The sequence below is a fragment of the Uloborus diversus genome, chromosome 4 (genome assembly GCF_026930045.1).
Source record: "Uloborus diversus isolate 005 chromosome 4, Udiv.v.3.1, whole genome shotgun sequence".
Lineage (NCBI taxonomy): Eukaryota > Metazoa > Arthropoda > Arachnida > Araneae > Uloboridae > Uloborus > Uloborus diversus.
Genome location: NC_072734.1, coordinates 84,408,751 through 84,420,863, shown reverse-complemented (window position 1 = coordinate 84,420,863; position 12,113 = coordinate 84,408,751). Strand labels below are relative to the sequence as shown.

Below are 12,113 nucleotides of genomic sequence, written 5' to 3'. Positions count from 1 at the left end.
TCTAAACCCGAACTTTTTCCTTGTTGCACTGTACTAAAAGGCTTTTCTTTTTTAGTCTCTTCTGTAAAATTTTATGCTTTTTGGTTGTGTCACCTTTCTTGCGTGTGAGTGATATTCTGATGATACTTTTTTTAATTATTAATAAAAATTTGAAACATTGCAGTTTTAAAAAGTGGCTACTAACTTTAAAAAGTGGCCACTAGAAAAACTAAGTCTACCGGCAACTGGCCAACCAAATTCCCCAGTTTTCAGCTTTACCTTATTGAAGTTTCCTAAAGTCTCCATATGAAAAATAAAAATAAAAATAAAGAACCAAGAAAGAAACAAAATAATCATAAACTTCAATACCTTTTTTAAATCTCAATTGTTTTCTTTTAATAAGTCGGAGAACCACAACCAGATAAACATATTACCCTCCCTCCCTCCTCATATGTTAGTCAGTTAGATATTCAGTAAAACCCCTTCTAATGGACCCCCTCCTGTGTGGACAATATTTAATTCCCCGATTCTAAGGCAAATAAAGTTATTAAACCCCTGTCCTGCGGACATCCTTCTATTGCGGACAAAAGAATTTGTCCTTTTAGTGTCCGCATTAGAGGGGTTACACTGTATCCATTATGATTGATAAAAAAAGAAAAAGAAAAGCGATAAACAAGACCAAATGAAACATTTTAAGTGCCAGGTTTAGGGCAGTGACTCACTGTTTACATTAATAAACATAATATATCTCTAAGTCTAAAACAGTAACTTACGCTTGTATATGAAGGTCAAACGCTACGTGACTTGAATCTGATGCAAGGGCTGCAAGCGTCAATCAGAGAGCTTAGCAGGGATGTGCAGCATTGACAAGTACTCGAGTAATGTTGGGTGCGAAAGGGTTTATATTACTTGCACCACAATATAAAACTACTTAAACTTTTCAAGTTTCATGTCCACCTTTTCATGGAACTATCCTTAATGGCATAATGTTCAATTAAATTCTAATTGGGGAAAAAACTGCATACTTTTGCTTATGTGCCAAGAACTAGAATAACTAGCAATATCAAGAAATTTTCAATTTTTAAACATTAATAAATGACACTGACATAAAAACTCACTCGTTAAACATGACAAAACACGGCAATTTTTCCAAAACAAAATTAATACTTTACCTTCCTCAGCTAAGTTTTTATTAATAACAAGCTTGCCATGACGCAAATAATTCAAAACGGGTCCAAAATATGTTGGATCTCGATCAATCAAGTATGCACCAGTGTCATCCTATAAAATAGATTTAATGCCTTTAGTAAACAAAGAATTAAAAACAAAACTATGCAACAAATATATGAATTACAGTTGAACTCTCTTAATACAAACCATGGTTAAGGGTGATACGAAATCATAGCTTAAACAAAAATTTTGTTAGTAAAGTTTCGTTTGCTATTTAATTACACTTCAAATTTCATGGACAACACGTGCATTAAAATACAAGTTTTGGCTAAGATGAACAAACGTTTCTGAGCTTGTCACTAAAAATTATTATGATTGAATACAAAGTTTTTTTTTTTTTTTTTTTCCTCAGAAATTATTAAATCATTTTATGTGGTTGTAGAAAGCCCAACAGGTGCGGTCAGAAAATTTTGATATACTGATGATAATAGGAGTTTCTCGCCAATATTACATATCTGCCAACCTCAAGATAAAAAAAATAGGAGCACTTAATGGAAAAAATAGGAGCAATGAGGGTTAAAATAGGAGCACCAAATCGTGGCCTGTGCTAAACCTTCCTTCTGTACCGTAAGCTTCTATAAGTTCTAAGCACCATTACAATGCGTTTCTGAATTTTCATGTTAGATTTTCAACAAAACTACAACCAAGTATAAGATAAAAATATTTTACATTAAAAAAGCATCATTACGTAGGTACATATTGAAAATTTAAAAAAAAAAAAAAAAAAAAAAACATGATTACTGTTTGATTTAATAAAACTGCAACCCTTTTTAAAAATATTCCTTTATACATATCCTACATGTATTGAAAATGCATTGCATAAGAACATATTGAAGATTAAAAAAAAAAAAAACACACACACAATTACTTCTCATACTTGGAAGTAAAGCAACTTCATAGTAAAGGTAAAGACTTGGAAATCTTCTAAGTGGCCAGTGGCCACTAGACTCCAAAAACTTAGTGGCCACCACTGTCACCAAGTTTTGAAACACAAACTGGACTTACAACTTTCATGAAAAAAATAGATGAATAGGACTTCACACATTTTAAAATAGAGTCATTCAATACTTTTTTTGTACATGGAAAATTCAAGTTAAAATAGATTTCTGATTTATTAAAAAATAAATAAATAAATAAATGAGAAGTCAGCAGGAACCTTCATTTTAGATGAAATGGTTTCAGCTTATAGCCTCCGAGGAAATAAGGATCAAATACAGATAAAATTTCTCTTTCAAAAAAATAAAAAAATAATTTAAAAAAAAACCATAACTTTTTGCCTTTTGTTATTTTTAATAGTTTGCATTGAGACAAACAACCAATTCTGTTTTCGGAAACTTAGGCTATTAATAGTCTTGTCTACTTCCATGTTGCAAATGACCAAACATGGCAACAATGCAAAAAATTTAAGATGATAGATTTTTGAATTTGTTGCATTAAAAGTAATTATAAATAATTAATAATCCTTAAAAAAACTAAAATTTAGATGAAATAGAGTTTTTAGCACATTAGCATCCAAACCAATCAGGATAACATAATATTTTGAAGAAAAAAATTTTTCATTTTTCAAGAAAAAAATTAAGAATTTTCCGAAAAAAAAAAAAAAAAGAAGCCCATTTCGCATTATTTTCAATAGTTTGCATTGCAATAAACATCTAATTCCGATTTTGAAAACTTGGCCACTTTAAGAGTTTTGTGTACTTAAATCTCGCAAATGACCAAATATGGCGACTAAGTCAAAAATTCAGATATAAAATTTTGAATTTGTTGTATGAAAATAATTTGAAAATAAAAAATCCCCATGAAACTACAATTTAATTGAGATTCTCTAGCACATTCGTGTCCAAAGCAATAGGGATAAGATGAAATTTTAAATAGTATACTTGTTTTCATTTCTCAATAAAATTATTTATAATAACCAAAAAAAAAAAACATTTTGCAGCACATTTTGCTGATTTTCATTAGTTTGCAGTTAAAAGAAACCCCCAATTCTGCTTTGTCTTTGAAAACGAAAGCACTTAAGCATCGTCTACTTCCATCTTCTGAATGACCAAAAATGGCGGCTACGTTTTGCACGTAGCTGAAATGCTCAATGAAAAAATGATGTTCTCCGATCGATTAGCGCTCCCACTCAGTGTTTATCTTGACACTAATGCTTCCAGGGCATAAAATTGCCTCCTCTTTTGTTGAGTTTGTGCACAATTCCTACCTTCCAGGATAGGGAAATTTCTTCTTTTTCCTCAGAAATCGAAAAGTGTACAAGCAAAGTCAAAAAACGGAGTTTTTTTTAAATAAAATTGGATTTTCGGAGTACGCAATAAAAATCGGAGAAACTCCGGGAAAAATGGAGCACTTGGCAGCTATGATATTATGTGGATAGAGAAATTTTATTGGCCTAAAGCAAAATTTTTCTCAGTGTAATAAACTACAAGATGTGTATTAGCAATAATAAAATAGCAATACATTTCTTTATTCACGATTGTTACGAGTAACGTCTAATACAAATAAATTTGTGAGGCATTTTCAGCATTTCGTATTTCCCCGAGTTCAATTCTGTATTTAATTTAAATAATCATTTAAAAATTAAATTAATTTTCATACTTTATGCTTAAGATGATTTAATGGACAGTTAAGTTTGAATCAATTCTTGAATTTCGAACAGATAAATATGCTTAAAAAACAACTAAAGTAAACCTAACTTAATATAGAAACTGAATTTTTCATTGGATCTATATCATAAATTAGCAGCAGTTTATTTAATATCTTCATAAACAGTTATAATTAAATTATAATTTTTAATTATCTTTTTAATCTGTGTGCGGAACATTTTGCACTGGCTAACTGTATAGCTTACATTCAAATTTGGTCAAATACCAACTAAAAAGAGGGTTTGAAAAAGAAACACCATTGAAAGAAAAAAATTTATTCAAGGGTTTAAATATTTAATTCAATTTTTTTTCGACAATTCAGTTGTTATTCAATGACAAACAATGAACTACCTACACAATTTTTTTATTTAATGCTTTATAATCACCTTATTTAATGATACTTCTCCCTGAACTTATCCTGTTAATGTATTGTCATTTAAAAATTTTATCTTGCATCACTATCTAATACAGGAGTGATTTTGCAATATAATAATACATAAGTTTGAAATAAAATAATAGATAGTGAGGAAATAAAATAAAATTTGTAATTATAACAAAATTGGTTACCTTCAAAAAAAAAAAACCTAACTGGCAAAACCAACTACCTTCACAAGAATAGCAATAAAAAAAATGAGTTCACAAGTTTTTTATGTAATTCATTAATACGGGGTGTACAGGATTTGAACTATATCGTCAGACGGCAACAGTTAAATAGAAACAAACCACCCTGGAAAATTTGATTTTATCACTCACAAAAATGAGTATTTTCAATCTCTGTTTAACTTTTTAACCTGAGTGTAGTCGTGTCTACGGTTAGTGCTCAAGTTCCAGTTTTTTTCCCACTCTAGTGATCTATGAGAGGAAAAAAAATTTTGTATAATTTCTTTTAGGGTTTGCTTCAACTAATAAAATAGATAAACATTTACTACCAAAAGTATGCAATGAAGAACAATATTTACAGAGTACTATGCTGAAATAAAGTTACTGTTGGAGACCAGACTAGGTTGTTGCACTATTGGTCTAAACCAGCGGTTCCCAACCTTTTTCTCTTTGCGAACCCCTTGAAACAGGCAAAAAAGTTCGCGAACCCCCTGATGTTGAAATTAGTAACATGTGAGAAACAATAAAAAAACAGCATGTTTGCTTTCCATTTTTTGCAGCATTTGATTGCAATAAACAAAAATATAATTGTAAAATATCATTAAGTGCAAACATTAATAAAAAGTTAAAACTACATCTACAAGAAAAATTATAAACAAGAAGTTTTATAAACCAACAATTTTTTAAGCATACTTTAAATTGGGGAAAAAATCCTTAATGCGATATTTGTGGCTGTTTGACGGAATAAAGAAACTGAAAGTTTGGTTCAATGTCTGACAGTTTGAGTCTTAAATCAGGCTCTGCATTCAATCTGCTTCGGTATTTATCTTTGATATAAGTTGAGGAAAAATCCTTTCTCGCACAGATATGTTGTACAAAATGGTAATAAAATTCGAATTGCTTTTTTGGACAAAACGGTATAGTCATTTCTTAGACTGAGCCAGAAGTCAATTAACGAGAGCTCTTTAAAGGTAGTTTTCAATGAATTATCACAGGATAACTCGATGAGCATTTCCTTTTCAGGTAATGTCAGGGTATTCTCTAAGCATGGATTTCCTTCAAAAGGATTGCGTATCCAGTTGTTTGAGAGAGGGACGTTACGCCTATTAGGAAAATACTCGTCAAAAGTTAGTTCAAGATGTTGCAGATGTTCACATACATTTCTTTTAACGTTTTCATCAAGTTTCATTGAGTTTTCTGATAAAAAACTACTAAGAGAAGTGAATCAAGAAAACTCACCCCTTTCCAGGCATTGGATCCAGAAATTTAATTTTTTTACCATAGCTTCAATTTTATCACATACAACCAAAATATTAACAACTGCACCTTGCAAGGATAGATTTAATTCATTTAATTTTGAAAAGATGTCAGCTAAATATGCAAGCCTTTGCATCCAAAGAGGATCGAATATGCAAGTGGACAAGTGAAATGGATGATCAACAAAAAATGCTTGGACTTCTGACTTCAGTTCAAATAAGCGTGTCAAAATTTTGCCACGGGAAAGCCATCTAACTTCTGTGTGAAGAAGTAAAGTAACATGAAGGCTTCCCAATTCCTCACAAAGCGCGTGAAATAGACGGCAGTTTGTGGCACGTGATTTTATGAAATTTGTAATTTTTACCGCATCATTCAAAGTAGCGGATAATTCTGCGGGAATACGCTTACATGCTAATGCTTGTCTATGAATACAGCAATGAGTCCATTCAATTTTCTCGTTGATCTTCTTTACTCGCACCACAAAGCCAACAAATTTTCCTGTCATTGATTTTGCACCATCCGTGCACACACCCACACACAAAGACCAATCTATTCCATTTTCTTCAAAGTAACTGTTGACCAGTTCGAAAATTGCTTCTCCAGTTGTGTTGGTTTTCAAAGGTTTTGCAAATAGTACATCTTCTTTAATTGTATCGTTAAAAATATACCTAACATAGACAAGTAATATTGCAGCGTTTGCTACATCAGTCGACTCATCAAGCTGGATCGCAAAATTATTCTCTTTTATTCTATTCACAAGTTCTTTCTCCACATTACTTGCCAAATCAGTAATTCTGCATGATACTGTGTTGTTTGATAGCGGAACCAGGTCAATTTTTTTTGCTGACTTTTCTCCTAGCATACACTTAGCAATATCTTTAGCACACGGTCCAATTAAATTTTCTGCAATTGTATGTGGCTGTCCAGATCTTGCAATTCTATAACTGACTCGATATGAAGCTTCAAGGGCCATTTTACTATCTTTGTTGGATTCTAACAGGAACGTAGAGACGCTACACTTTTTATTATATTTCAATTTTCTTTTAAAATATTCGATAGGTTTGTCCTTGTGTGTCGGATACTTTGTTTCGAGGTGTCTTCTCAGAAGTGACGGTTTCAAACTGCTGTTCGCTAGAACTTCGTTGCAGAGAAGGCAAAGCGGTCTAGGTTCAGACTCCTCTCCAGTAAAATAAAAGCCCATTTGTAAATAGTCACTGTCATATTTTGGCTTTTTTCTCCCTTAGTTCACTTTTCTGTTTAGTCGGGGGAGGCGGCAGTTCATTACATCTATCTATTTCAATATCCTGTGTTGATTCGAAAGTTACTGCTGATGTTGAGGGTTGATCGATTGACTGCTTGTCCATTTGTCGCTCAACCAAACTACCAGTTTTCAACCATCGATCCATAACAGCAGAAAGTTATTAAATCATAAAAATTACCAACACGATTATAACTTCACAAACAGAGTAGCAAGTTCACGTAGCAAAACCAATGGCAAACAAAATCACTTGTTTTCAAGCATCTCTAAAGTATCTCTAAATACGTCTGTTAACAATTATTTCCCCAGAACTATGAGCATGCTGATGTTATATATTTTTGAAAACGAACAGATGGGTAAAATCCAATAATAAATTTTAAGTTTGGAGCCTTTTGCTGTCATGTCTGCTATTCGATAACTGAATTCCACGGAAATTCCCGAGTTATATTTCAACCAGATTAGAAATAATACCCCTATGATGCATTGTTTGAGAATTCTTTATTTTTTTCGACATATGTATATTATGTATATTGTTTGATTGACTTCACGCGATGGCACCTTTTTAAGGTCATCGTGATCCCCGCCACAGCTTAATACAACGTTTCTGCATGGTGCCTCGCAATAAAGAAGGAAGGATATCTCTTTTTGTTGTCTATCGAAAAAAAAATTAAAAATTTCTTTTTAACCAAGATTATAAAACCGCTGAAAGATTTTTTATTTATTTATTTATTTATTTATTTTTTTTTTTTGAGCTTAATACAAGAGTCTGGCGCGTTTTCAAATTAAAAAAAATTTTTGTAACTATGTGTGCAAATTGAATATTTTATAATTTTTTACCAAACTAGGAAAAATCCGCCATTGTACCGAAATTTTCGCAAACCCCCTTCCTGCACCTCGCGAACCCCTGGGGGTTCGCGAACCACCGGTTGGGAACCTCTGGTCTAAACGATCGACATACATTTCTGAAAGCTATGCAACCTTGAAATACCAAAAGAATTTTTCAGAATTCTGTGTAAGGGTTGGTTGATCATTAAAGGTCAGCTACATAGATGTGCCCCATTATCAATATAAAGGGTGATGGGATAGAGCCAAATATATAACAAAGGGTGGGGAAAAGACCAATATGTGAATAAGGGTTAATGGAACTACAAATTTAAAGCATAAATAGAAATTTTCATTTAGTCAGGGGAAAGGAGATCTATTTAAATTAAAACAGGAAATGAACATGAGCAGTTGTAAACAGGGTTCGCCAATACATATCATGATATGTATCGCAATATATATCCGATATTTATTTTGAAAATATCATGATATTTTGATATTTATTTTCAACTATGGTATTTTCAATATTATTATTAATTATTAACAACAACCCAAAAGTTATGAACTACATTTTTATGATGTGTATTAATTCATCATTAATACAGTAGAAGACCGTTATAACGCCGACCTGTAGATTGCAATTCTCTATAAACCGCACTACTTTTCAGAAGTAAACAATAAGTTCTGAAGTTAAAAGAATCCTCCTATTTTGCCTTGCAAACATAAAAATTGTTAGGTAAATTAAAATTTGAAACAGTTTTTCATCTTTCCATCTTATTTCAAAGCTTTTGAATTCAAAATGAGTACTCATAGTAAATAGAAAATACCAGATGGCTCTTGAAAATGCAGCTGTTATGCAAACCATGAAGCTAGCAGAAGTACAGGATTTTGATTGTGAAACATATTTATTGTGAATAACTAATTGTAATATTGGTGCTTTAATACTCATTGCAGATAAAACTTATTCTGAAATGCTAATATAGAGATATATTCTGAATATTAGTTTCAAAATTTGTGAATTGATCTGTATAACGCAAAAGCTCTGGTCCCAAGGTGTGCGTTATAACGGTCTTCTACTGTATAACAAAGTAATATAGCATCCCTTTTTATTTCTAATTCTTAAAATTATTAGTAATTTAACTATTTTATTTCATATTAAAAGTGCCTAGTTAAATATCAAATGTTGATCAAAAAAAAAAAGTTTAAAGTCTGCACAAACTAATGCATTTTTTATTTTAAAATCCTATAGCTGTGTAAAAGTAGCTAACAGAAGAAAAATGAGTTAAAAAATATGCTAAATTAACTCCATTAAAATTGATAAAAATGTGAAATGAAATATTACATATAAATAATGAAAGAAACCTTAATTTTAAGTCTAGATATTGCAAAAATAATGCAAAAAAATAAAGAGTGATTTAAGGATGCATTTACTATTTTGAAGACTTTAGTTCGTGCTGATTGAAAATATCGGATATATATATATATATATATATATATATATATATATATATATATATATATATATATATATATATATCAAAATACCCTATATATATCAAAATATTGATATTTTCGACATTTTCAAACCCTGCTTGTAAATAATACTAAAAGCTAGATTGTTTACATGAACAGCAGGGCCCGCGAAAAAGCATTTGCCACCAAGTCAAATGTAATAAAATTGTAAATTTGGGGAAAGAAACTCTCATTAGGCAACTGTATTGCCAAACAGAAAATTATCCAAAATTTCCACAAAAGAAAAAACTCTCCACAATCCTTAAAATTATGTCAGAAGATTGTTGCAAACTCTGCAAGAGAAAAAGAAAACCTTTTGAAAGAATATCGTGCTTACGAATGTTACAACTTTAAAGTAGTATTTTATACTTTAAAAAAAAAAAAAACTTAGCTCCCTAATTGAAGTTTTTACACAAAAAGTTAATTAAAATTTGTTGCATTATTAAAATTTTCGCTGCTAACAACTTGAAACCCCTCTCGGAGGCACTGATTAAGTAATCAGATTTGCCTATAGAAAATATTTATCTGAGGCAAAATGTATGAAAGTTGCACGTTTTTGGAAGCAGGAAAATGAACAGCAGTAGAAAATATACTAAATGTTGGTAAGAAGGGAAAGTTTCCCGTCCTTCAGAAAATCCAGATTCAATACCAGAGAATTGCTGCAGTTCTTCTGTCAAAGCAAAAAATTTATCAATTGCATATCAGAGCAAGAAATAACGGAAACATGTCAATATATAACTCACTGAAAAATTAAATAGATGAGTTGTATTATCTTGAATATTTCAGAACATACCAAACCTTTAAAATGATGCCTAATTGTGAACAATAATGGTTTTGAAAAAACTGGCGATTAGTGGACTTCAATGCTGAAAAAAGAATTGACAATTTGTGGATAGAGGATCATATTATATTATGAAAGTGAAGTTATAACACAAAAAACACGTTTTTAAAATTTTTTGTCAAATACAAAGCAAAATCAATATTATTCCAGTCTAAGCTTTTCAAACGGAAAAAAAATTTGGAATTTTCAAAAAAGTTTTGTCATAAGTTGTACTAAGCATTAAGCTATGATATTATTATTCTCTTTATTTACCAAAGAAAATTTCCTAATGTTTATTATCCAAGATTTAGATGAAATTTAAAGAACACCACTTTAGTTATTTAATTAAACTGATGCAAGCGTATTGGCTACACTAAATGGGGAAGATTAATAATATAGGAATGTACGATAGTAACACAAAAATTTATCAAGAAAGGGAATCCAACCCACAGTTCACTCACTACCTAACGATGTAGCAGTGTTTACAGACATGTCTTCATACATGAAAGTTACAGGATCTATAACAGAAAGATAAAAGGTAAAAAAGGGATGTTTTGACAATCTAAAAAAATACCTTATCAGAATTTAAATCAGGATCTTCTTGGCATAACCGGTATAAGAATGAGTTGGGGTCACGGCAAAGTGTAGTTTTTGTGGTTAAGAAGTACGTTCCTCCAACATTTAATTTCACCCACTGAGTTTTCCGATAAGCTTTCTCATCAGCATCTTCGAAGGATTCTGAATCATTTCGATCACTGAGACTTAAATAATGTTTCGTAGCCATAATTTATTTATACAGATAATCGATTGGTATTTAGTCAAACAGGGTACAGTGATCTGAACAACACGGTCAAGTTAACGTAACAGTTAAGGTGAGCAAAGTAAAAGTTACAGTAAATATAAAAAATATGAATGTCAGTTTCGGGAGAAATGATCCTTTTTCAAAGGTCCTGAAAGCTAAACTCTAGGAAAGTAGGTTTTTTTAACAACCAAAGACGATAAAAAATTGACCAGTTTTCAACTTTTGTAAAAACACGTCCTTGCTTTCTCACACTTGAATGCATAAACTTTTAAAATTATGCCCATAATTTGAACAAAAATGGATTTTTAAAGACTCATTTGTTCCCCACGTCAAAACATAGTTATTTGCAACTCCAGCGCTCGAATACGCTACCTTGCGGTGATTAACAATACTAAAGAAAAAGGTAAAACATTCCATTCCACGTGTTTCCTTTGGAGTAAATTACAGGCTTCAGACAGTTATGATGAAATGTAAGTTCAGAAGAATAGGAAAGAAAGCTTCCCTCAAACCCGATGAAAAATTACTGTCATTCACTAAGCGTCAAAGCAAGTCATAAGTTACGGCATGCGTTTTTTTTTTACCTTTCTCATCCGCCATTAGACAGTGGCTGTAGCGCCCCCTATAGTTTATTGGAGTTGCGAATAACACAGAACCGGGGAATGGTTGAAAATTATCATTTAATGATATCTGCGTTATAAATCTAATTGATAATCTTGACTCGTGACCAATTCTATGAAAGTTCTCTAGGTCTGCAAAAGTATAAATTTCCATAAAACTGGCAATGGATGGTAAAAGTGTGCAGCAGAAAAACAAATGTTTTGAACCATAAACTTTGGAACGGTCGGGAAAAGTCCGGACATTTTGGTTCAAAAAAAAAAATCCTTTTTTATTTGGGAAAGGTTTAAATCTACTCGGGGAAAATTTAAAGTAATTTATAAAAATCACACCCTAATTAAAATTAACGGCCAAATGATAATTGAACTAATTTGGATAATTTTTGATGCTTTGAGAAATTTACTGGTAGTTTGAAAACAGAAAAAGGTATTTCCAACAGAAAAAGTTTTATGCATATTTCAAAGAAAGATAAATATGGACTGCATATATAGTTTACTATTTAGCCCTTTTTAAATTTGGTAGGAAAACATAATTATTAAACTGCATTTTAAATGGCAAAAACTCATTTTTTCC

General features: G+C 31.2%; 1 protein-coding gene across 1 annotated transcript in view; it reads right to left on the bottom strand.

Annotated features, from left to right (window-relative positions):
• Positions 1–10,907, bottom strand: part of LOC129220523 (BTB/POZ domain-containing protein KCTD5-like) — a 32,538-nt gene extending 21,631 nt beyond the window's left edge. Inside the window, exons 1-2 of the mRNA XM_054854951.1 lie at positions 10,698–10,907; positions 1,152–1,260 (exon numbers count right to left, since the gene is read on the bottom strand). Coding sequence (XP_054710926.1) covers positions 1,152–1,260; positions 10,698–10,907 — 319 coding nt within the window. The remainder of the gene's footprint in view (positions 1–1,151; positions 1,261–10,697) is intronic.
• Between the last annotated feature and the right edge of the window lie 1,206 nt (positions 10,908–12,113).